We start from the raw sequence: 23,344 nt of genomic DNA, 5'->3' as shown, positions 1-23,344 counted from the left end.
AGCAGTCGCTCTCTCAGGATTACACACGGGATGTCTGTTTTCAAGGCCACCTAGTTTGAAAGTAGTATTTGTGGCAAACGCAGAAAATTTGAAAATTGTATTTTCAAATAAAATCTTCTAGTTAAAACCCCACATCTCATTTACACTCACACATGTATGATTTATTTCAGTGTTCGAAAGAAGAGGGAGAAAGGGACAGTTAGACAGGAACAGAAGAGAGTTCTAGGGCATCTTTAACATTCTGTCGTTTTTTTTCGGAATTTACTTTGCATTTTAACCTAGTTTGAAAATCCACAACAGATGTTTCTGTTCTTAACCTCTTTACAAAGTTGGATGTATTTAAAAGTTCATGGTCTAACTTAACACAGTCAATACATCACAATAAAACATTTTAAGAAAGTGCTGTGCAAAAATCAACACCGTTGTGCTAAAGTGGGTGATAGGACATTGCAAGGTGACTACAAGGTGTAATGGGTGGTTGCTAGGTAGTTGGTCCTATAAGTCTCTATAATATTCTAGATAGAGCTTGGTTAATTTCTTCAATGGTATCATTAATAGGCACTGTTACATGGTTGCCTGGTGCTCTGGGTGGTTGCTAAGGCATTGTTAGAAGGGGTTGTCTTGTTGGGCTACATAAGCGTTTTTTGCTTTCTACAACAAAAACAATGTCCAACAACAAAAACGTTCAGTAGTGGTCTGTGGAGGAAACATGCACTCTGCTTATAGGCTATTATTTCTATGGAGATCAATAGTTTAAATTAGACTGCTTTTAATCCCTCGTTTTCTCACCCAAAAGGCAAAAATCCTTTGTATGATCACTTTTAGAAGTAATAACATACAACTACAGCACATCAAATATGGTAAACGGAAGCTCATGCATGCTTGCTTGACGTAGAGACCCAATGAGGTTTGTTCTTACCAGTCAAGCATGTATGGCTGCGCTTCCGTTTACCATATTTGATTGACTCTTTATATGTGCATTGATCAGTGTTTGTACAGTATATAAATAAAAGTCTAGATTAAAATCTACATGAATCTATTTAATCTATCCTGGATTAAATCAAGTGGATTAAACCACTTGATTCATATGGATTTCCTTTATGATCTCTTTATGAACTTTTGGAAGAGGTGGAATGGACTTTTAATGGAGGGACAGAAATCTCTTAGGTTTTCATAAAAAAATATCTTTGTTTGTGCTTCAAGGATGAACATGCATCTTATGGGTTTGAAACGACAAGTGCATGATGATTAAAGGGGTCATAGGATGCTACATGCACTTTTACAAGTTGTTTGAACGGAAATGTGTGTTGGCAGTGTGTGTACACAACCAGCCTATAATGATAAAAATCCACCCAGTGTTTTTTTTTTATCTGGTTAAATGTTTTCCCCTTTCTCAAATCGAGCCGATCTGAATCGAGCCCCTCCCACGATAGTTTGATTGCCAGTAGCTTTTCAGCACAGACTGGAATTTATTTTCTCCCAAATGGTGCAGCCCAACCACTAACATTTGACAACCCTAATGTATACAAATACTTTCTCAATTTTTACAGTACAGTATATCTTGCTGTTCACAGAAAGCGATATAAATATGCACTGAAGTGTTTGAAAGCAGCCGCCTATCAGGGACTACTGAATTGAGTCTGTACTTGGTGCAACCAGTGCTGTAGAAATGTCAGTATTGTTACATTTTTTAAATGTCAATATCGACTTGGTAAAGAAGTACTAATAGCCTACTATTGTCAATAATCAAAATTATTAGTTAACAAGTTACTGAATTACTGAAATACTTCTCTTAAAGTTGACCACTGGATAGAAGGTTGGGAAACACAGTAGCGATGTACCAATCTTGATTTTTCAAGGCCAATTCCAATTTTTTACAAGCAAATGGGCCGATTCAGATTTGTTAATATTTTATTTTTTAAAGCAAGAGATAAGATAGAATGAAAATATGAGTACATAAACAAAATGTTTTTTTGCTCTATTACAGGCTGAACTCTCTGTAGCCATTTTCCAGGACATTTTTAATTTTCTCTCATTTCCCACATGCTTTCCAAGACTGGAAAACTAGTCATCAATTTCCCAGGTTTTCCAGGACGTGTGGGAACCCTGTTAACAAACTCCAATTTGTGACATAATTTGCTGCAAATTTTCAAAATTTTTTAAATAAATGCCATTGACTTGATCCTTTGTTATATAATGCAATGTGCAATCTCACACATTTTTTGTGTAATTTAAATGGTGTAAATAGGTTTTGGGGCCACTTCAGACATACGGCAAAGGAAAAAAGTACTATAATGCAAGTTACATGTGCCAAGTGATTTGTATGCAAGAACAAAAAGGAATCTAAAGCAGACATTCCACCAATTGTGTTTGTTTGCTGTAGTCAGTGGTTGATTAGATAGTAGGACGGTCCTGATCATCATTAGAATCAGCAGTCAACCAAAGGCTTGAGGAACCAGGAAAGCCACCATCATCATCATCATCATCATCATCAATTCACCACATCACAATCCCACCATTTCTGAAGTACAGACCGATGAAAACGCTCATGTTCTTTTACTACATCGCTCCACTTCCTTTCCACTGAACACTTTAAAAACTAACTGCGTTACTATTAAAATGTACTTGAAAGCACCAGCTATCTTCAAAATCCCTGTAAACCCCATTCAACATGTAACAACCTCACTAAACACCCACTGCACAACCCTCTGCTTCCTGGGGCTAAAACAGTCTTTGTAATGAAGGCCTCTGATTAGCCTCAGTAAGCTAATAATTACAAGTGTTTTTATTGGTCGATCTCTCATTATGGCAGCTAATTACACCAATAATAGCCATTGTGAAAGGCTGGACTCATAACAGAGGCAGGATACCAGAATGGCATTGGACCGTTTTATTCCTGCAGGGTTTCTTCCTCTTTCCTCATAAACTCCTCACACAACTGCAGAGTTTGAAGAGGTAGTTTCAGGCTATTTTCACTCATGGTTTGATAGTTTGGTCTGAACTAGAGTTTGATTTGATCCCCCAAGCCCCCTGTCAGCGCATATTTCTTGACATAAGAACACATGTCCGCTTACATTATCCCAGTGGTTATGCCAATATTTTGGTGAATATTTGGAAAAAGTTTAAAATTTGCATAATATTTTTTAAAAAGTTGTATTTATTAATTTAGCTGACACATTTAAAAATGTATTACTGTAACTAGGCCTATTGTACTCTGCTATTTCTGTGTATTTTCTGTCACAAAAATGAATAATAAAGTATTAAAATAATAATGTCTAATAATGTAAATATTAATGTAACTGTAATTTATTTTCGAGATATTGCAAGACATATTTAGTATAATTAAAATGAGTTAATATTATTACTACTAATAAAATAATTGTAATAAAAATATTTAAAATAAATTAACTGCAATTATCATAATAATAATGATAAAAAACATTTTAGTTATACAAAAATATGACATTTTATTCATTTAGTTTGAGATATTACAAAATACATTTTGTATCATTAAAATAATAATAATTATTATTATTACTATTAATTATTATTTCTTAATAATACAAAAATACATCTTACAATATACAAAAAAAGAGGCACAGCTTTACAGGTCTGTGTTCAGGTACAGTTACTGTTTGTATTTATGCCAAAATTTGAGTCTTTGTTCACCAAAAAAAAAGTGATTGAGGTTTGAGAACTAGTGAAGTCTCCCATGCTCCCATTACCTCATATTTTGAGACAGACTGGCATTTTAAAATCTTAATTATTAAGAAGTTGAACGTTATTTTCTGCTGTTATTGCTAGTTTATGTGGCACACACTATCTAAACACATCAGAAGATCATGGGACATCATACCGTGCCAGGTTCATGCAGGGGTCACTGAGCGTGGCTGAAGAGTTGAAGTATTCACGGGCAGCAGCCAGAACCAGCTCCACGCTGTGGCTATATGACACACGGCTGTGAGCTTTACCACGGAACGAAACGCTGACTGGAGTGTCCTCTGACACGGCGCTGCAGTGCATCAGCTGACCCGCCAGACGGACGTTTTCCTCTCGTCCCGAGCATAGCAAACTCTCCACAAACACCTGCATGGACGAGTGACAGAGATTGACAGTAAAAGAGAGAGAAAGAGATCAGTGGCGTGTAGTGGAGACCCATGGGAAGAACACGTTCAGGTGTAGCAATTAATCACCAGTCTTTAGTCAATTGCCGGCGAGACAGATTCACTACAGGAGAAATATCAAAAACTGCTCTTTCAATGACAACACAATCTCATGAGCATCTCTGTGCAACAGCTGTGGTGTTCTGGGTAATTTCAATGTTGCCTTCAGCTACATTTAGGCAGAGTAAGCCATCAGCATTTTCTGTGGTTAGACCTATTTGTGTGTTCTTCAAACTGAACCAAAGTTCCCTCATTATAACATCATAAAATCCAAAGAATAAGCATTATTAAATAATAGATCGAACTAATTCTCTATTGATTACTGCTGTTCTCTGCACAAAATCCAATATCCACTATTTGTTGTGTGGTGATGTTAAGATGTTGTACTTAAATTATGTTTGTTATTTGTCACGGTTATAAGGCACAACTGGTGGGTTCCTGAAGTAAAAATACCATTGTTTTTCTACACAAGTAAATTGTTTTTTAATGATTTACATGATTTTACATTGATAAGCACAAAATCCCCAGTGGAGAAAATTAAAAGACGTTTTACTGCAGGAAGCTCAATGACAGTGATTATAACAATATAACTCCAAATCAATTTCTAACTACTAACACGATCATTCAAACGTTTGAAGTAATTTTTTTTAATACTTTTATTTAGCAAGGATGCATATTGAATTGACCAAAAGTGAAAAACAGACGTATATAATGTTACAAAATGTTTCAATTTCAAATAAATGCTGTTCTTTTGAGCTTTCTATTCATCAAAGTATCCAAAAATAAAAAGTATCAACTTTTATAATAAGAAGAAAGTGTTTCTTGAGCAACAAATCAGCGTATTAGAATGATTTTTGAAGGATCATGTGACACTCAAGAGTTAAGGCTACTGAAAATTACAATCACAGGGAAAAAAAAATACATTTTAAAATATATTTTAAAAAATGTAATTGTAAAAATATTTCACAATAGTACTGTTTTACCTAATTTTTGATCAAATAAATGTAGCCTTGGTGAGCAGAAGAGACTTCTTTCAAAAACATTTAAAAATCTCATCAACCATAAACTTTTGAATGGTAGTGTATAAATATAAAATGTATGAAAATTTAGCAATAAACTGTAAATCAATAGTTTCATATCTTTCACAATGCTTCACAGGATTGCAGTTCATGTATCTGGCTAAGAGAGACATTTAGCATTAAGGGAACAATCAAATTCAAATCAGCTAAACAAAGTAGCATTACTGGGGACAGATATTAAGACAGCTGATGAGAGAACTCAAAAATCAACAATTCTTCCCCCACCACTGTGTGATTACTGCATGTGTGTGCTGCAAAACCTGAATGTCATTAACCGTGGCCCTTGGAGTTTCATATGGTCTTTAGAAATATAATCTGCAAGTGCTTTAATCTGTCTGCATTAGAGAATCCAATATCTGCAGTGCACATTGCACCTATAACCATAACATGGTTAACTCCCAACACCGCACAAATGAAATATCAACTCATGCTCGGTCTACGAGCCAATGAGCCATTCCTAATGCACACCCACAGAAGTGAGGCAGAGTTTAGAGCTGGTTGCTGAGGTTTGTGTAAATTCATTAGTTGTTTAGCTATTGAAGAGATTTCAAAGCAACTCTGCAGCACTCTGTCAAATGGACCCAGACGCAGAGGGAAAATGGTGAGAATGCCAATTTCCGTAAAACTACATCAAGTTCTTTCATTTTCCTCTCAGAACTTTCAATTTACTGTTCGTCTGGGATTGTCTTTCAGTAGCTTGGAGAAAAATACAGTGCAGGATCCCATACTGACAGAAACTGGGTAAGAGCAATTCGAACAGGTTGAAGGATAATTCTCTTTTGTCATTGTGTTTTTTTTCTTCTTTCTTTCTTTCTTTCTGGTCACAGGGTGAGCAGCTCAGAGTTGAGAATGAACACCTGACGGCAAGTTCAGTTCGGCTGTTCTGCTCTTGATTGTGATGAAGGAATCGATAGTGATGAGAACGCAGCCACGTTAGAGAATGCCGCTAAATTACAGAGCAAACAGACAAAGCCCACCGTCGGCATCAGACTAATGCGCAGCCTGAGACTCTTTCACACACACATACAAAAGAAGATAATGAGAAGATAGATAATGTTGGCGCTGTGAGGCAGAATGAAATGGTTAGAGAAAAGTAGAGTGAAAAGATCACAAGAACTTTACAAAACACACAAAAAGTGATAAAATAAAAACAAATGCTGCAGTAAGTACAGAAAAACATAACAGCTTTGTGACAAACCAGACAAGTTACAACAGTAAGATTAATTACAAAAAAACATATATAATATGCTACAGTATATATATTATATTATATTATATTATATACAACAGTTCTTTCTGGTCCTTGAATCTGATTGGCTGATAAGCGTGCGATTTTAGAGTGATAACAGAACTCCTCCAACCGTTTCACCATTTATATCACTCCGTTTGCCGTATTTCTCACAGCGAGTGTCATGGCAGATGGTCAAATCCACTATAATTAAAAAATAATACTGTTTTTGTGTCACAGAATGTAGTTTTAAGAGTTTTTTTGGGCGATAATGTACTTGTTTCAAATTCAAATATGTGGTGTGCAAGATGTGAGCTCCAGGGCGTCAGCGGCCGTTCAGCGCTCATGAACCTGCCGAGAGCAGCCTCACCTCGGCCAGATCTTCTGGAATTTGCCGCTGGCTTTGATGTCTCTATAGTGGTTAAACATGAGATATTATTTGTTTTGGGTAAATCTAACGGACAGTCTATGGTCTCATTAATCTATTATTTGTTCCAGAGCAAATAGTTTTGGCTGAGAGCAAAATCTCATTACTGGGGACAGATATTAAGACAGCTGATGAGAGAACTCAAAAATCAACAATTCTTCCCCCACCACTGTGTGATTACTGCATGTGTGTGCTGCAAAACCTGAATGTCATTAACCGTGGCCCTTGGAGTTTCATATGGTCTTTAGAAATATAATCTGCAAGTGCTTTAATCTGTCTGCATTAGAGAATCCAATATCTGCAGTGCACATTGCACCTATAACCATAACATGGTTAACTCCCAACACCGCACAAATGAAATATCAACTCATGCTCGGTCTACGAGCCAATGAGCCATTCCTAATGCACACCCACAGAAGTGAGGCAGAGTTTAGAGCTGGTTGCTGAGGTTTGTGTAAATTCATTAGTTGTTTAGCTATTGAAGAGATTTCAAAGCAACTCTGCAGCACTCTGTCAAATGGACCCAGACGCAGAGGGAAAATGGTGAGAATGCCAATTTCCGTAAAACTACATCAAGTTCTTTCATTTTCCTCTCAGAACTTTCAATTTACTGTTCGTCTGGGATTGTCTTTCAGTAGCTTGGAGAAAAATACAGTGCAGGATCCCATACTGACAGAAACTGGGTAAGAGCAATTCGAACAGGTTGAAGGATAATTCTCTTTTGTCATTGTGTTTTTTTTCTTCTTTCTTTCTTTCTTTCTGGTCACAGGGTGAGCAGCTCAGAGTTGAGAATGAACACCTGACGGCAAGTTCAGTTCGGCTGTTCTGCTCTTGATTGTGATGAAGGAATCGATAGTGATGAGAACGCAGCCACGTTAGAGAATGCCGCTAAATTACAGAGCAAACAGACAAAGCCCACCGTCGGCATCAGACTAATGCGCAGCCTGAGACTCTTTCACACACACATACAAAAGAAGATAATGAGAAGATAGATAATGTTGGCGCTGTGAGGCAGAATGAAATGGTTAGAGAAAAGTAGAGTGAAAAGATCACAAGAACTTTACAAAACACACAAAAAGTGATAAAATAAAAACAAATGCTGCAGTAAGTACAGAAAAACATAACAGCTTTGTGACAAACCAGACAAGTTACAACAGTAAGATTAATTACAAAAAAACATATATAATATGCTACAGTATATATATTATATTATATTATATTATATACAACAGTTCTTTCTGGTCCTTGAATCTGATTGGCTGATAAGCGTGCGATTTTAGAGTGATAACAGAACTCCTCCAACCGTTTCACCATTTATATCACTCCGTTTGCCGTATTTCTCACAGCGAGTGTCATGGCAGATGGTCAAATCCACTATAATTAAAAAATAATACTGTTTTTGTGTCACAGAATGTAGTTTTAAGAGTTTTTTTGGGCGATAATGTACTTGTTTCAAATTCAAATATGTGGTGTGCAAGATGTGAGCTCCAGGGCGTCAGCGGCCGTTCAGCGCTCATGAACCTGCCGAGAGCAGCCTCACCTCGGCCAGATCTTCTGGAATTTGCCGCTGGCTTTGATGTCTCTATAGTGGTTAAACATGAGATATTATTTGTTTTGGGTAAATCTAACGGACAGTCTATGGTCTCATTAATCTATTATTTGTTCCAGAGCAAATAGTTTTGGCTGAGAGCAAAATCTCATCACGTTATATTTTATGTAAATTTAATGCTGTAGCTATATCAGAGCGCTGCCTTTGTGCTTTTGACTGAATTAACTAGCAACTTGATGATGGCTGTTGTTGTCGTTTATCATTCAATAAATAATATTTTATATAAATAATAGTAGTATTTAGTATTGTGTGTGTGTGTGTTCGTGATGGTGATTTTAGTTACATTGTTCCGTAATTAGATGGTGACTGAAGAGACTGTTTTACCAGTCAGCGGTAAAGACTTTTACATTGAAAGAAACTGAAACAGAAGTTATTTTTACTTTTAATAACAGCTGATAAGACGCAGTTAACAAATGCACTGATCAGCACTGTCATCAGAAATCACCCTTAACAGATGAACGAATAGTACGACAAAGATATCGCTTTCCTCAGCGGACGTTCAAACTAATGTTTTATTGTGAATATGAGACTGAGCTGAAGAATGAATGCTGTATCAGATGCAGGTAATCACACTAGCTCAGTCCATCTGTCTCATAATACTCTACTCTAAATAATAGTGAGCTTTTAATAAAGTAATAAAATAAGATTTTAAAGAAGCAACTCAACATTCCTTCATCTAAAGTAATGTTTTCGAATTAGTAACGGAGGCTTGGGCTCAGCTGTTAAAATGTCACACTGAGATCTGAATCCGTGGCGGAAGAAAGTAGTTCTGCACAAAAGAGGGCTTTAAAAGACACTCCGTTGTTGTTTCTTATGTCTTTACACACTCATGCCGTCAAACTGCTGTATAAACGCAATATCTCACTCGTAGACATGAGATATGGCTGTATATCGGCACGGGTGTGATTCGTCCATAGGCACGCGGCAGTCGTCCGCAAGGGGCTGCTGCTTTACTTTCATTTTGTGTTTGTTTATTTTATTAAAGTGTTTAAATGTTCGCCGGTTCCCACCTCCTCCTTCCTGAACTACAAACGTTGTTATATTATATTATATTATATAAGTGTTGTACCTGATGGCAAGTTTCTGTCTCTAGACAGGTATAAACATTCTGCTGCATGTCCAGGAGATCTTGAAGTAAACTTCTCCACACTGTCTCACTCACAGGAGGGTTTCTGAGCAAACAACAGACAGTAAGACAGGTGCACACAAGTGCTGTGGGAAATGCTAAGGTGGCTGCGTGTGTGTGTGAGTGTGTGTCATACTTGCGTCCTGTGTGACGGGTGAGTCGGACCATCAGCTGTTGAGCTTCCTCTTTGCTGTTCTGACTGTTCCTCACGAACGAGATGGGCTTCTGGAGACTGTGTTTCTCCAACACCTCAGCAACACTAGTGAGACACAGAAATGTAAATAAAAGTGCCTAAACCGTTAAAACTGGCTTACAGTTTTTGCGAAGCCCTATAAAACAATGCTGTACAAATATACATGTCTCTCTCTGTACACTACACAGTTCAAAAGTTTGTAAAGTTTTCTAAAGAAGTCTCTTGTGCCCACCAAGATTGCTTTATTTAATCATAAATACAGTAACATTGTGAAAAAGTTCAACAGCAAAGAACACTTTTAGTTTGTAATATATTTTAAAATGTAATTTATTCCTGTGATGGCAAAGCTGAATTTTTAGCAGTCATTGCTTTAGTCTGCAGCGTCACATTGACCTTTAGAAATGGCCCTCAAGAAACATTTATTATATCAATGTTGACGCCAGTTGTGTTGCTCAATATTTTTGTGGAAACCATAAACAGCATTTAAGAACAGTAACTTTACTGTTTACTGTGACAGACTTTACTGTCACTACTACGGCAGAATTTGACTGGATACTACCAAGTGACATGATTTTACAGTAAAATAGTATGACTGGATGCATAACCTTTGATATACACAAATACTATTTTGCTATCCTAAATATGCACAATTATACTGTTCTTAGGATTTTATTATGTGCATATTATGAGTTTCGACCCACCAGTTAAAAACCTCTGTGGCAACATACATCAGAAGCCATCCCTAACCACAGCTATATGCTAACAGCTGCTCAGAGGAGCCAACAGACAGAGGTGTCTGAATGAACCTCAGTGAGCTGAACTGGTGCCGTGTCTGGCTGAGATGCCCTCAATAAATGAGGATGTACTGTCCCTTGGGAGCAATCTAGCACAGATGTTTTTGGTTTCCTTCCTTTCTTCCCGTCTCACACTCCTTCCCTCATGTCTCATTCTTTCTCTCTACAATCTGCTAGAGCCAGAATTTTTTTTTTCTGTTTCACTTACATATTTTTGTGCTTCCCTCTCTCTCTCTCTTCCCACTCTTTTTAACTCCTCTCTCCATCTGTGTAGCTCTTTAAGTCTTTTCCAGTGATCATGACCTGCTCCTGAAATGGCTGCTTAAACATGCAAAACGTTTTACCTTGTAATTGTATTTTGTTTTTGAAAGCTTTATTTTACTTTACAACATTACTAGTGCAATGACTAGTGTTAATCACATTAATGTTTATATTGGTTAAATGATAATGCAATATTAACAATATCTCACACACACATTTATATTTATATATATATAATACTGCAATATGTGTGTGATAAAATGTATGCAAAATTTACAGTGATAAACAGTGTACTGCAGGAGAGTAACGTGTTAATGTCCAATGTCATGTGAATAAAACAATCAACATATTGTCTTCTAAAGCCACTTTTTGTAATGTCTACTTGTGATCATTAGAGAATGTCGACATTGATTTATTTCAAAACAGCAAAGATAATCCGGTTTTGATATGCCCTCTTTATCATTCAAACAGAGAGCAGGGGGATAAAAGAAAACACTGGCAAAGACACAATTCAGATACAAAGAGGGGAAAGGGTAAATCTTGAGAGACTGAGAAAAACGAATGATAAGTTCGAGAGCAAACAAGAGAAATTAAGGCTGCAGCGACTGCGCCCTCCCAGGCCAGTCATAAATATCTGAGAGAGAGACTTTCATCATCCTTTCCTCCAACAGAATTCTAATGGATCTAAAGGAATGTGTCTCTATGGAGCCATTACAGGCTGATCACGTCACCTGAACTGAGATTGACACACACGCAAACAGACGCAAAGACAAAAACACAGAAATACATGCAAACATGGTGCAGCATACAACATACATACAAACATGCTTTGTTCAGACAGAACACAGCAGAACTCAAATTTTTTGGTTTGTCTGACTAAAATCAGTTTTGGTTTCTTGTAGTCTGCACAAACAAACAAATAAATGAATAAATAAAGGCCAGTGCTTATAAATCAGATCCTGAATCCAATCTGATTTTTTTTGGAATGTGTCTCAGTCAGCCAGGTTGAATTTCAAGTAGTTTATTTTGTCATTCAGGAAGTATTGCATATGGAACACAACAAAAGTGTGCAAAATGGTCTCAAGCGGTGTCCGAATACACTAATTTCTACTCCATCTTTCCAAATTTAGCAAACTAACTGACGTTGTCTACGTAGTGAATGGCAAATGAGTGAACACTTCGGCAGGTTTTAGACAGTATATGCATGAATGCGTAAAATGCCTCTGTTCTCTCATGTGCTGCATGAGGGAGATGTAATGATGGACATGAGCAGACCAAAAATGTCCCATTTTTCCATTTTCGCTCCCCACAATGACAGCTATTCTCAGTAGTTATGTGAGAAAGTCTTTTGACACTGTGCTGAAGCTTACATCATTACACACTGAATACTGACTACACCAGCGGCTCTCAAACTTTTCAGGTCACGTACTACCTCTGATCAAATCAAAACATCCAAGTACTGGCTAGACACAACAGTGATTTTCATTTCCATTAGCTTTGATTGCTGAAGTGCTGTTAGAAACATAAACATAACGCTACATTCAGATTAATATTGATAATTCTGCAGTTCAGATAAACATGTTGCTGTAAGACCCTAATAAGTCCTTTGACTGGCCCTTCGCAGATGTATGGAAGGACCCTACCAGAAAACATGCATGCATCACAATAATGACATCTAGAAAGGATTACAATGTATTTCTGTGACTTAATATGCAAAGTTTGCAATCCAATTCAAACACATAAATAATAAATATAGCCTACTCTGGAATATGAGGTAATGTGACCAATCTGTCTTGAGGTGTTTGAAACAGACTGGTTATGTAATTGATAAGCTACTGTGCTCAGAGTTGAGTGATGAATCCAGCGTTTCAGAGTCAAAATGAAGGCCCCTTTTAAAAGCATGAAATCAACCTGAGGTCAAATGGAATATCTCGCCTTTTATATTGATTCACATCTGGCATTCTTGAACTAATAACGTTGGCTAGGAAATACAGATTTAAATTTATAAAGCTATATTAAACTAATAAATAATTTAGAAATTAGAAATAATATTGAAAAAATAAATAATACATGATATAAAATATTTAAAATAATATAAGCGATGTATAAAATTAATCTACACACTACCACGCAAAAGGGGCCAGTATGAAATACATATTTTTATTCAGCAAGGAGGCATTCATTTAATCAAAAGTAAGAATAAAGACATTTGAAATATTACAAAAGATTTCTGTTTCAAATAAATGCTGTTCTTTTAAATGTTCTATTCATCAAAGAATCCTGAATGAAACACAGTTTCCAAAAAACAGTAACTGTTTTCAACATTAATAATAAGAAATGTTACTTGTGTATCAAATCTGTATATTAGAATGATTTCTAAAGAATTGTGTGACGCTGAAGGCTATAGTTATTGATGCTGAAAATTCAGCTTTGCCATCACAGAAAAAAAATACATTTAAAAAAAATATTAAACAGAATATTTTATTTTGATAGCATTATTTCATAATATTACTGTTTTAGTATTCTTTTCATCAAATACTAGTAGCTTTAGTGAACATAAGAGACTTCTTTCGAAAACATTTAAAAACCTGACCAACCAAGTGAAAATGATGAAAGACTTTAATTACACTGAACGCTCGGTCATGTGTCAGAGACACCATAGAGTGACATATCTGCTATGCATATAAATGCAATTATAGCTAGATCTAAGTTCAGAGGATAATTTATACCATAGCAATATATCGCCAGCCCTAAAACCGCTCTATGGTAAAACATTAAGGCATTAAAGACCTGACAGTATGACTTTCTATAAAGCAGCTTTGAAACGATGTGTATTGTAAAAAGCACAAATAATACAAATACATTTGGCTTGACTCGACTCATTCGGTCTCTTCTCACCTCAAGTGTTTCTCAAGAGTGTCCACCTGGTCATGCAAGGCTTTTGTAGTGTCTGTCTCTGGTCTGGGAAAGAGAGAGAAGCAAACAAGATCAAAGATCAGCCATCTGAACACACACAGACTGCATTTATCGAAAGTCACTTTCAAGATTTTAACCTTCCATTATCTAACAAGTCACCAGATCTAAATACTTGTTTTCTATTTGATCACCAGACAAGGTCAACACGCACTACAATAGCAAGTGAGCTAGTTAGCATTGTCCAGTTAGAATCTGCTGGCAGATGTTGTAACAACACTATCTGGACCCAAAAAGCATCTTTCTTCACACACAGCCATTCAACAGTAGCAGAATATTCTGACTAAATTAAATTGCTTGCTAGAAACAAGTAAGCTGCAAATATTTAGTTAAATTACTGACAATATTTTAGCAGCTGAACAACTGCCATTGAAATGGAACAATATAATCCTTTTTTTAGGTTTGTGTTTACATGTGTATTTTTTTTTCAGCTGTGCCCCTTATGTGAACTTGAGTAGAAACCATGTGCAATTTTGCTTGAGGGTCCGGTTGCCATGGAGATAATGTCTGAATTGCAAAAAAAAAAAAAAAAAAAAAAAAAAACTTGTTGCTGACAAAACTCAGACTTCTTAGGTCTAAACTAGACTTGATATGTTTGCAATATTTCCCTAGGCACTTTCCAAGTTTCGACATTTTACTAAAAATACCATTGCATGTTTTGTCGTAGTCTCTTTGTCGCAGCTCTGGAAAAACCCTAAAGCATTGATCCCAGGATAACAATGGAAGTGTAAAAACACATTAGGGTCTTGCAAAGGTACAGAGAGATTTTACAGCAACAGATTGACTGAAAGTGAGAATGAGAAAAAGGCAGATGGCATTTGTAGAATGTATCAAAATTGTTTTTAGAAGAACAATGTAGAACCCTCATGATATAACTAGGGCTGCACGATAAATCGCATGCAATATTTAATGCGCATCTTGTCAGTAAAGCCGGTTCTGTGCGCACACACGTGATGGAGATTTACCGCTGATTACAGAACCGGCTTTACTGACAAGATGCGCATTAAATATTGCATGCAACTTATCGTGCAGTCCTAGATATAACTGATGCCAAATTTCACATATCACATTATTTTAAGCGTAAATGTGTTATTTTGTTGCCCCACAAGACAAATCAAGTGCTAGAAAAACACCAACCCTTTGCACAAATGCTAACACTTCCTCTACAGTCCAAAGACTGCAGAAATGTATATTTAATATCAAAATATGCGGATGAGTGACAGGCCTCTCAGTCTCCAAGACATCTAAAGGCAGCAGGGATATAATAAGGAACGCTGAGAGGTTTTGAGGGTTCACACTTTGAAGGCAGAAAGACACACGCTGTGCTAATAATGAGCTAATCAGGGGCTTACTGACAACTGTGCACACATGTGCTAATTGTGTGTGTGTGGCTTTTGTGACTGCAGTGCCAGAACAAGTTTTGAAGTTGAGGGGCCAGTTCTAATGACCAGTTTTGGATCCACTTTGTATGAAGTGTCTTTAATTACTATGTACTAACATTTAAACTAATCATTTGATACAATGCTCTTATTGTGAACATGAAAGTTTTACATTGTACTTATATTTTAAAAATAAAAATCCTTAACCCATGGTGAAACCTAAACATACCATAAAACCAGTCCCAATCATTACCTGTATCCCACCCCAAAAGCAGCAAAAGTGTTGGGCAATATAGCATGAAGACACCAAACATTTTTTTGCTCACATTTTTTTTTTTATCATTTTAAATAATAATAATAAAAATAAACTTAAATTAACATATAAAAATGTAAATAAAATTAAACAAAAGAAAAATATGCACAACCATTTAAAAGTATGAGGTCAGTAAGATTTTTTTAATGTTTTTGAAGAAAAAAAAAAAGATTCTTATTTGGCTGCTTGAAGTTGTGAAATATTACAAATGTAAAATATCTATGTTTCTGTTTTGATATATTTAAAAATTTAATTTATTACTGTGAGGCAAAGATTTTTTTGCTTCAGTGTCACATGATCCTTCAGAAATCATTCTAACATGCTCATTTGGTGCTTAAGTAAAAAAAAAATTCTTATAAATATTAGTTGAAAATGGTTGTATGGAAATTGCAGAAGTGCTTTTTCCAGGATTGGTTGATAAATAGATTATTTGATGAAATATTTCATAAAAAATGACAATACAAATCAGCTAATCAACTCAAAACACCTGCAAAGGTTTCCTGAGCCTTCAAAATGGTCTCTGTTTGGTTCACTAGGCTACACAATCATGGGGAAGACTGCTGATCTGACAGTTGTCCAGAAGACAATCATTGACACCCTTCACAAGGAGGGTAAGCCACAAACATTCACTGCCAAAGAAGCTGGCTGTTTAGTATACTATCCAAGCATGTTAACAGAAAGTTGAGTGGAAGGAAAAAGTGTGGAAGAAAAAGATGCACAACCAACCGAGAGAACCTCAGCCTTATGAGGACTGTCAAGCAAAATCGATTCAAGAATTTGAGTGAACTTCACAAGGAATGGACTGAGGCTGGGGTCAAGGCATCAACAGCTACTATTAACTTTTCCATGACATTCTAATTTATTGAGATGCACCTGTAATTGGATCAATTTAATGCATCCTTGCAATTTCTTGCAAATGAAAACAACAATTTACAGACCCCAAATATTTAAATAGTAGTGTAGAAAATTACCATCACAATTTTGAGTGAAAGACTGAATCAAAAAAATGTGTTCCCAGTTGTGTGAGCTCACCCATATCCTCTCTGTGGTAGACATTCAAGTATATCGTAGCAGAGTGCAAGCTGGTCATCTCTCTCACAGCTGTAGATACACTCTAATGCCACGGACATAAGCTGATCCGAATCTCCAATGACTTTTGGATGACACTGCAAGTAAAAAAAATGTAAAAAAATACATAACAATTGGTAACGTGTAAATTACTGGCAAAACCTAGTAAAGAACTGCCCTATATAGCAATTATGAGGATCATTGGCTTTTTAGAATGTCTTTATGATGCCAAAAATGCTGTATAGGGAGGTTTTGAAACAACCAATTTGTATGCCTATTTAACAGAACATAGCTTTGTATATACTGTGTATGACCTTCATATGGTGTTAATATTCAGCCATTTGATCGCATCTCCTCTCAGACAATAGTAACTCACGCACAGATGCACACACAAGCACACTAAAAATCATGTTAGTGTGGATTAGATTGGATTTCATTTCACACAACATTGAATGTGCAAGGCTGATTCACAGACACACACAAACACACAAAAAAAAACACAAACACACATGTACAATCTCATACACTTGATTTCTCTCCAACCGCTTTTATTAATTTCCTGTGAGGGAAATTGATGCCTCAGATGTGTAAGCAGGTCATAAGCAGGTCATAAATTGTTATCATGGCCTTGTAAGACAGCGTGTGTGTGTGTGTGTGTGTGTGTGTGTGTGTGTGTGTGTGTGTCTGAATGTCTTTTGTGGCTTTGGACTCAAAATTGGAATGGCATCCCTCTTTTATTAGTGTATGTGTAGTAGTGTGTGTCATATCATTCAAATTACTTACATTTATTCATTTAGTAGCTGCTTTTATCCAAATGTACTCATTAATGAGGAAAAGCACAAGCAATTTATCATGACGGAGCAACAACTTTAGTAGTGCCACACTACTGAACTTTTAAATCAGTAATTCAGATCAGTACACAATAATGTGACTTGTGTACTTGTTCTGTTATGCTTGTGAGGTTCAAATTTCTGAAAGTGTCTTCACAGCTCATACAAAAATGTCTTAAATAAAATAAAGTGTCCAAAATGTGTCTATTAGGAATAGGAAGCATTTATGATTATTGTATCATGGATTATGGTATGGCCTCAGGACAAAGTTTGTGAGTTGATTTATTGGCCAAATTTATGAGATAAATTTAACAAAAACTCTGGGGAAATCTAGGAACACCCACAATTGGAAAATAATAATAGATGATAAAAAATATACTTTATAATAAAAAATACAAATGATATATAATAACATTTATAATACATTTAAATTAAATATTATACATAAAATTATAAAAAATTGGGTAATTGTAAAGAAATAAATCCATTTATTTATTGTATAATATATTCATAAAAACTTTAGTTAGTTAGTTAACTTTAGTTAAACGTTTATAAAACTGCCTTTGTTTGGACAGTGAAGTACATGTAAGTGGTTTGGCTTACATCTGGCTTTGAGTGCTGGAACATTTTGAGTGGGAGTGTAAGATCATCTTTGGCGAGGGTGACCAGATATTCTCTGAGCAGAGCAGAGGCAGAGCCCACCCGCTGTCCCTCACAGCGGTGCAGAAACGGGACCATCCACTGGAATGAATTCCTCACATATCGATCCTCACTGGACTAAAACAGAAAGCAGTCATGAAATGGGTAAATGACAGCGTCTTCGGTTCACTCACAATATTTTAGGCAGAAACACAATACAGACGTTTTAAAGGAAACAGTTCATGTCGTCCCAAACCCGCATGATTTTCTTTCATTAATAAACACAAAACGAGTAGTTCTGAAGAACGTACTGGTTTCTGTTTTTCCAATTTCAATAAAGACGACAGGAGTATCAAGCTTCAAAAAGAGTGTCCTTTTGCATGAAGAAATCATTCAGATCCTTTCTGAAGTGGTTTTTATCTCCTTTTATGTTCCACAGAACAACACGAGGGTGAGTAAAAGCTGACAGAATGTTCATTACTGATTGAATTAAGTGTTCCCTCAGAAAACATTAAAAGTATCACTAGTAAACAGACGCGAAGATGGCGATTCACCCACTCACAGCATTTCTCCTTAAACGAGCAAATGAGTATTAAATCATTTTTAATGAAAGCATTAAATCCAAACAAGCCCGCTGGATGTGCTTATTGCAGTCGTAATGAGACCACCCCTGTAAACACAAATCTACACACACTCTCACAGAATCTCTCATTGTCTCTAGTGCTCCTCAATGGAAAGAGCTGCTTAAATATACAGTTTGTATGACTGCTGAGCCTCGAAACGGGTGATATGAGGTGTTTAAAGTGCAGCTATTGACACTTCAGACAAGAATCAAACATTATACTATGTCAGTACTACATATAGTCTGCAGTGATAAATGTGAACATAATAATACAAGTGAAGGAGGCTGTAGACAGCAAAACAAAGAGAGCACAGCCTCAAAACATACATTTTTCATGAGAAGGCGGAGCTTGTCAATGTCCCTGAGCTGCTGCAGCTCCTTTAGTGTGAGACTCAGGTCACATGACGTCTCGTACACCAGTGTCTCCATGGTAACCAGGTCGTCGCACAGCACCTCCAGCCCAGGAATGTTCTGCTCTTTTCCCAAACGCACCAGAGACAGGGCACAATCAACCTGTGTGGACCAATCAAAAGCATAAGCAATCTAATAGAGATGCACAACATAAATATGAGTGAAGTAAAAAAATGAATTAATACAAATTCATATTTTCTTAAATATTTGTATTAATATTTTGAATCAGTTTTTATTTGATCATTTTTCATTTTTAAAGATTTTGTCAATTTGAGTGGTTTTAGTTTTTTTTATGTCTATATTGTTTTTATTCATTTATTATTTTCATTTTCATTTTTGTAATTTTATTACATCAAATTAAACTAAATTAAAATTAGAAAATGTTTTGCATTTAATTTCAAGCAACAAATATATTTTTTGTGATTTTAATTTTAGTTTCAGTTCAAATGGCTAGCATCATTCTACTTTAATTAAATTTATTTTGACATTTTACTTCATTTTTATAAATAAACTCATGTGAGAATAATTATGAGGAAAAAATTTGCCATTAAAAAGATCTTTCACCATCATTTAATGATGAACACACTGCTGGCGTCTTTGAAAAAAAACACAGAAATCCATTAAAAGAGTGGGTAAAATCTTTTAGTGAAAATCTATGAAAACTGTCAGATCACATCAAACAGAGATGCAAAAATAAGACTGACAAATAAAAGAAAGTATGTTTGTTTGTTTATGATTTAATGCCATGCGAGCTACCTCGGCTATATTCATGGCGAGAACGAGGTTAGTTAATTTAAGTTTTTTAATTTGACCGTAGATAAAAATTCTAAAACTAAATCTGGCCTTACTTCATTAAAAATCTTTCCATAAAAGTCAACAGAAAAATAATGAGTTCTGACAGACTTTAAACTATTACTATCCATCAAAATATGAGTCAAAGATAATGGATTCTGGCATAAAGAACATAAAGGAGGATCTTCACCCACCAACAGAAAACTATGGGTTAGTCTGGAATGAATAAAAGAAAGAATGCTACAAGTAAAAATCCCCTAACAGATGCGTAAAAAGTAGAACCAGTCGATGAAATCCAAAGCGCCTCAGCAGCCCATCAATACAGTTCAAATCATGAGCAGACGATTGGCATTCCTCTACCAGTTGACAGGCAGAGCATGGAGCCAATCAATAGTGGATGCCTGCATAGAGGAAATGATTGCTGCTGTTTTCTCACCTGGTAGGAACCGAAACCCTTGACATTGATTAAGTTAACAAGTTAACAAGAGCCAAACACCTCCGGAGCAATGCTGCCTTCACAACAACATGATACAACACTGCTATTACCACCCACCAACAGAAAACTATGGGTTAGTCTGGAATGAATAAAAGAAAGAATGCTACAAGTAAAAATCCCCTAACAGATGCGTAAAAAGTAGAACCAGTCGATGAAATCCAAAGCGCCTCAGCAGCCCATCAATACAGTTCAAATCATGAGCTGACGATTGGCATTCCTCTACCAGTTGACAGGCAGAGCATGGAGCCAATCAATAGTGGATGCCTGCATAGAGGAAATGATTGCTGCTGTTTTCTCACCTGGTAGGAACCGAAACACTTGACATTGATTAAGTTAACAAGTTAACAAGAGCCAAACACCTCCGGAGCAATGCTGCCTTCACAACAACATGATACAACACTCCTATTACGAGCAATGCTGCTTAACAGAATACTAAATCAGGATTACAACCAGTACGTGTATTTGCCTTACAAACAAATGATTGCAAACAGCACACATTTGTTTATGCACACCTGGCTTTGGTTGAACAAAGTATTGATCTCTACATGCACAAACGTCCACCAAACAGGCAGGCAGAGCTCAGATGAACAGATCTCACACCCTTTTATTACACTAGATTTCTTTTTCCTTTTTTTTTCAATCTGCTCCCAGGCACCGCCTGTCCTCCTTCCCTCACTTCACATGTCAAGCTCTCTCAGAGCAGCCCTTTCTCCTTGCTTTAACCTCTGTCCTGACAGAGTGATGTCTCTTCTGCTCTGCAGCACTTCCTGAAACAAGGCTGCGTCTACAGTTGAGTGATAGCAGTTGTCATAATGGTCATATTCAGTGAGGACAAAAAAGGCAGGCAGAGCTCAGATGAACAGATCTCACACCCTTTTATTACAATAGATTTCTTTTTCCTTTTTTTTTCAATCTGCTCCCAGGCGCCGCCTGTCCTCCTTCCCTCACTTCACATGTCAAGCTCTCTCAGAGCAGCCCTTTCTCCTTGCTTTAACCTCTGTCCTGACAGAGTGATGTCTCTTCTGCTCTGCAGCACTTCCTGAAACAAGGCTGCGTCTACAGTTGAGTGATAGCAGTTGTCATAATGGTCATATTCAGTGAGGACAAAATGTTTGAGACTAGTCAAACAGCTAAACTCAAATTCTTGTCCTAAAAAAGAAAATTATGGACATACAGGCCGAAGACCAAAAATGTTTCCTTTAAATAAGACTTTATTTGGAACAACTTAAGTTCTTCAGGTGGGATTACTGCCAAAACATCTAGGCTCCAATGACTTTCAAACTTAGAAAATATTATTTAAAATATTGCTCAATAGATGACTTTTGTCAAATATAAGCACATAATACAGTAGAAAGTGCTTATGAACACATAGCAAAGGACAAGCTGTCATTAAAGCAAAAGAGAACACAAACTAAGATATTATGAAATGCATGGTCACTTTTCAATTTAACTGCACTCAAAATCTTATGCTTAAAATACACTGATAAAAATGATTCTGTGGTGAAGTAAATACTATGGAAAAATAAATGTAATTTCTACATTAAATAATTTAGTTGAGGCCAGAATAAATTTTTTTTTATTTTTTTTTTATCAGTACTCAAATCAAGCTTGTAGAAATTAAAGTTTGAACTTATAAGTATATTTTGCTTGGAATTGTTTGTTATGCTTACAAATGGTGTTTTTGAGTTGTATTTACACTATTTTATGGTGGCTTTTGCTATTAGGTTTAGTAACTTGCTGTTTTGTGACATCTGGGGTTCATTTTCTACTCAAAATGACCCATTCATACACAAACACTAGCCACGGATTGTTACTGTCATTGTATATTGTGTACCAAGTATTGAGGTCTCTGTGTTCAGTTAGGTATTAACTATATTGTGTAGACATACTATCTTAGAAAGTGTAACAAGCTGTCTACTGCCTTGTTTACTTAGATGTTTCCAAGTAAACCTTATGCTTTAACAGTATGGCTTTTTTCAGTGCTACATTGTTGAGAGTATAGTTTACAAACAATGATTGAGTAAAATGTACTTGAGTATTGCAGAGTAAACTTCAAATGATTAAATAGAAATTACTATAACTTAATTCTATACTTAAATTTACTTTAAAATATGTGTGCAAAAACTTGCACAAGAAAGATTAAGTACATTTTTCTTTTTGTTTTTTGTATAATTTATAATGACAAAAAAAAAAAAGTACTAAATCAGAAGAAAGCAAATTAAAAACATTGAATCGGGTTCTCACAATTTTGGACCCCACTGTAATTGCAGCTTTTAGTAAAATAAAAAGCATTTGCCAAATTGTGGAAAATCAGGGTTTTTTTTAGAGCTGTTCTTTTAGAGAAATGTATCTTTAAAAAGCATTAAAGTAAGAAAGAAAGAAAGAAAGACAGACCGAAAAAGACAGACAAAAGAAAAAGACAGAAGGAAGAAAAGAAACAGACAGAGGGGTTCAGAAGCTCAGTCTGGTCTAATAATGGTTCAGATATCTCTCCATTAGGAGCGCCCACAGTGGACAGATACAGTGTTATCTAGTTCCACATTTGATCCACAACACTAACAGCCCTCTGGGACAGCAGTAACTGTCACTCTGGAAGGAAGCAAATCTTCTGTGAGTCAGATGTGCATCTGTATGTGTATCTGAGGAGGTTGTTTGTTTTTCAGCCAGGTAAGGTGTCAGTCAAGCAAAAGTGCAAAAGAAAACGGTGTGCTTTGATACGTGTTTGAGTGTCAGCTTCTGTCAGCATGTGCACTTGTGTACCTGGCGGGAATTACTCTCTATGTCCTGTGCCCTGGTCAGGTACCATTCAGTCAGCAGTGTGATGGAGGGTTTAGCGCTACGAAATCTCTCTAGTTCTGGTTGCTCCTCAAATAAGAAGTGACAGTCATCCACTGGGTTGGGCTCCACCACTCCTCTAAAGAAAAGAACACACACAGTCGTC

The 23,344-nt window shown here is 36.2% G+C and overlaps 1 protein-coding gene across 1 annotated transcript in view; it reads right to left on the bottom strand.

Moving 5' to 3' along the window:
* The window catches only part of nbas (NBAS subunit of NRZ tethering complex), a 164,115-nt gene that overhangs the window by 118,796 nt on the left and 21,975 nt on the right, over positions 1-23,344 (bottom strand). Inside the window, exons 14-21 of the mRNA XM_016295011.1 lie at positions 23,164-23,317; positions 19,032-19,217; positions 18,047-18,220; positions 16,578-16,711; positions 13,779-13,841; positions 9,769-9,891; positions 9,576-9,678; positions 3,857-4,086 (exon numbers count right to left, since the gene is read on the bottom strand). Of these exons, the coding sequence (XP_016150497.1) occupies positions 3,857-4,086; positions 9,576-9,678; positions 9,769-9,891; positions 13,779-13,841; positions 16,578-16,711; positions 18,047-18,220; positions 19,032-19,217; positions 23,164-23,317 (1,167 nt within the window). The remainder of the gene's footprint in view (positions 1-3,856; positions 4,087-9,575; positions 9,679-9,768; positions 9,892-13,778; positions 13,842-16,577; positions 16,712-18,046; positions 18,221-19,031; positions 19,218-23,163; positions 23,318-23,344) is intronic.

This window comes from Sinocyclocheilus grahami, unplaced genomic scaffold (genome assembly GCF_001515645.1).
Source record: "Sinocyclocheilus grahami isolate Dianchi unplaced genomic scaffold, SAMN03320097.WGS_v1.1 scaffold15.1, whole genome shotgun sequence".
Lineage (NCBI taxonomy): Eukaryota > Metazoa > Chordata > Actinopteri > Cypriniformes > Cyprinidae > Sinocyclocheilus > Sinocyclocheilus grahami.
This window is presented reverse-complemented; position numbering and strand designations above follow the sequence as displayed.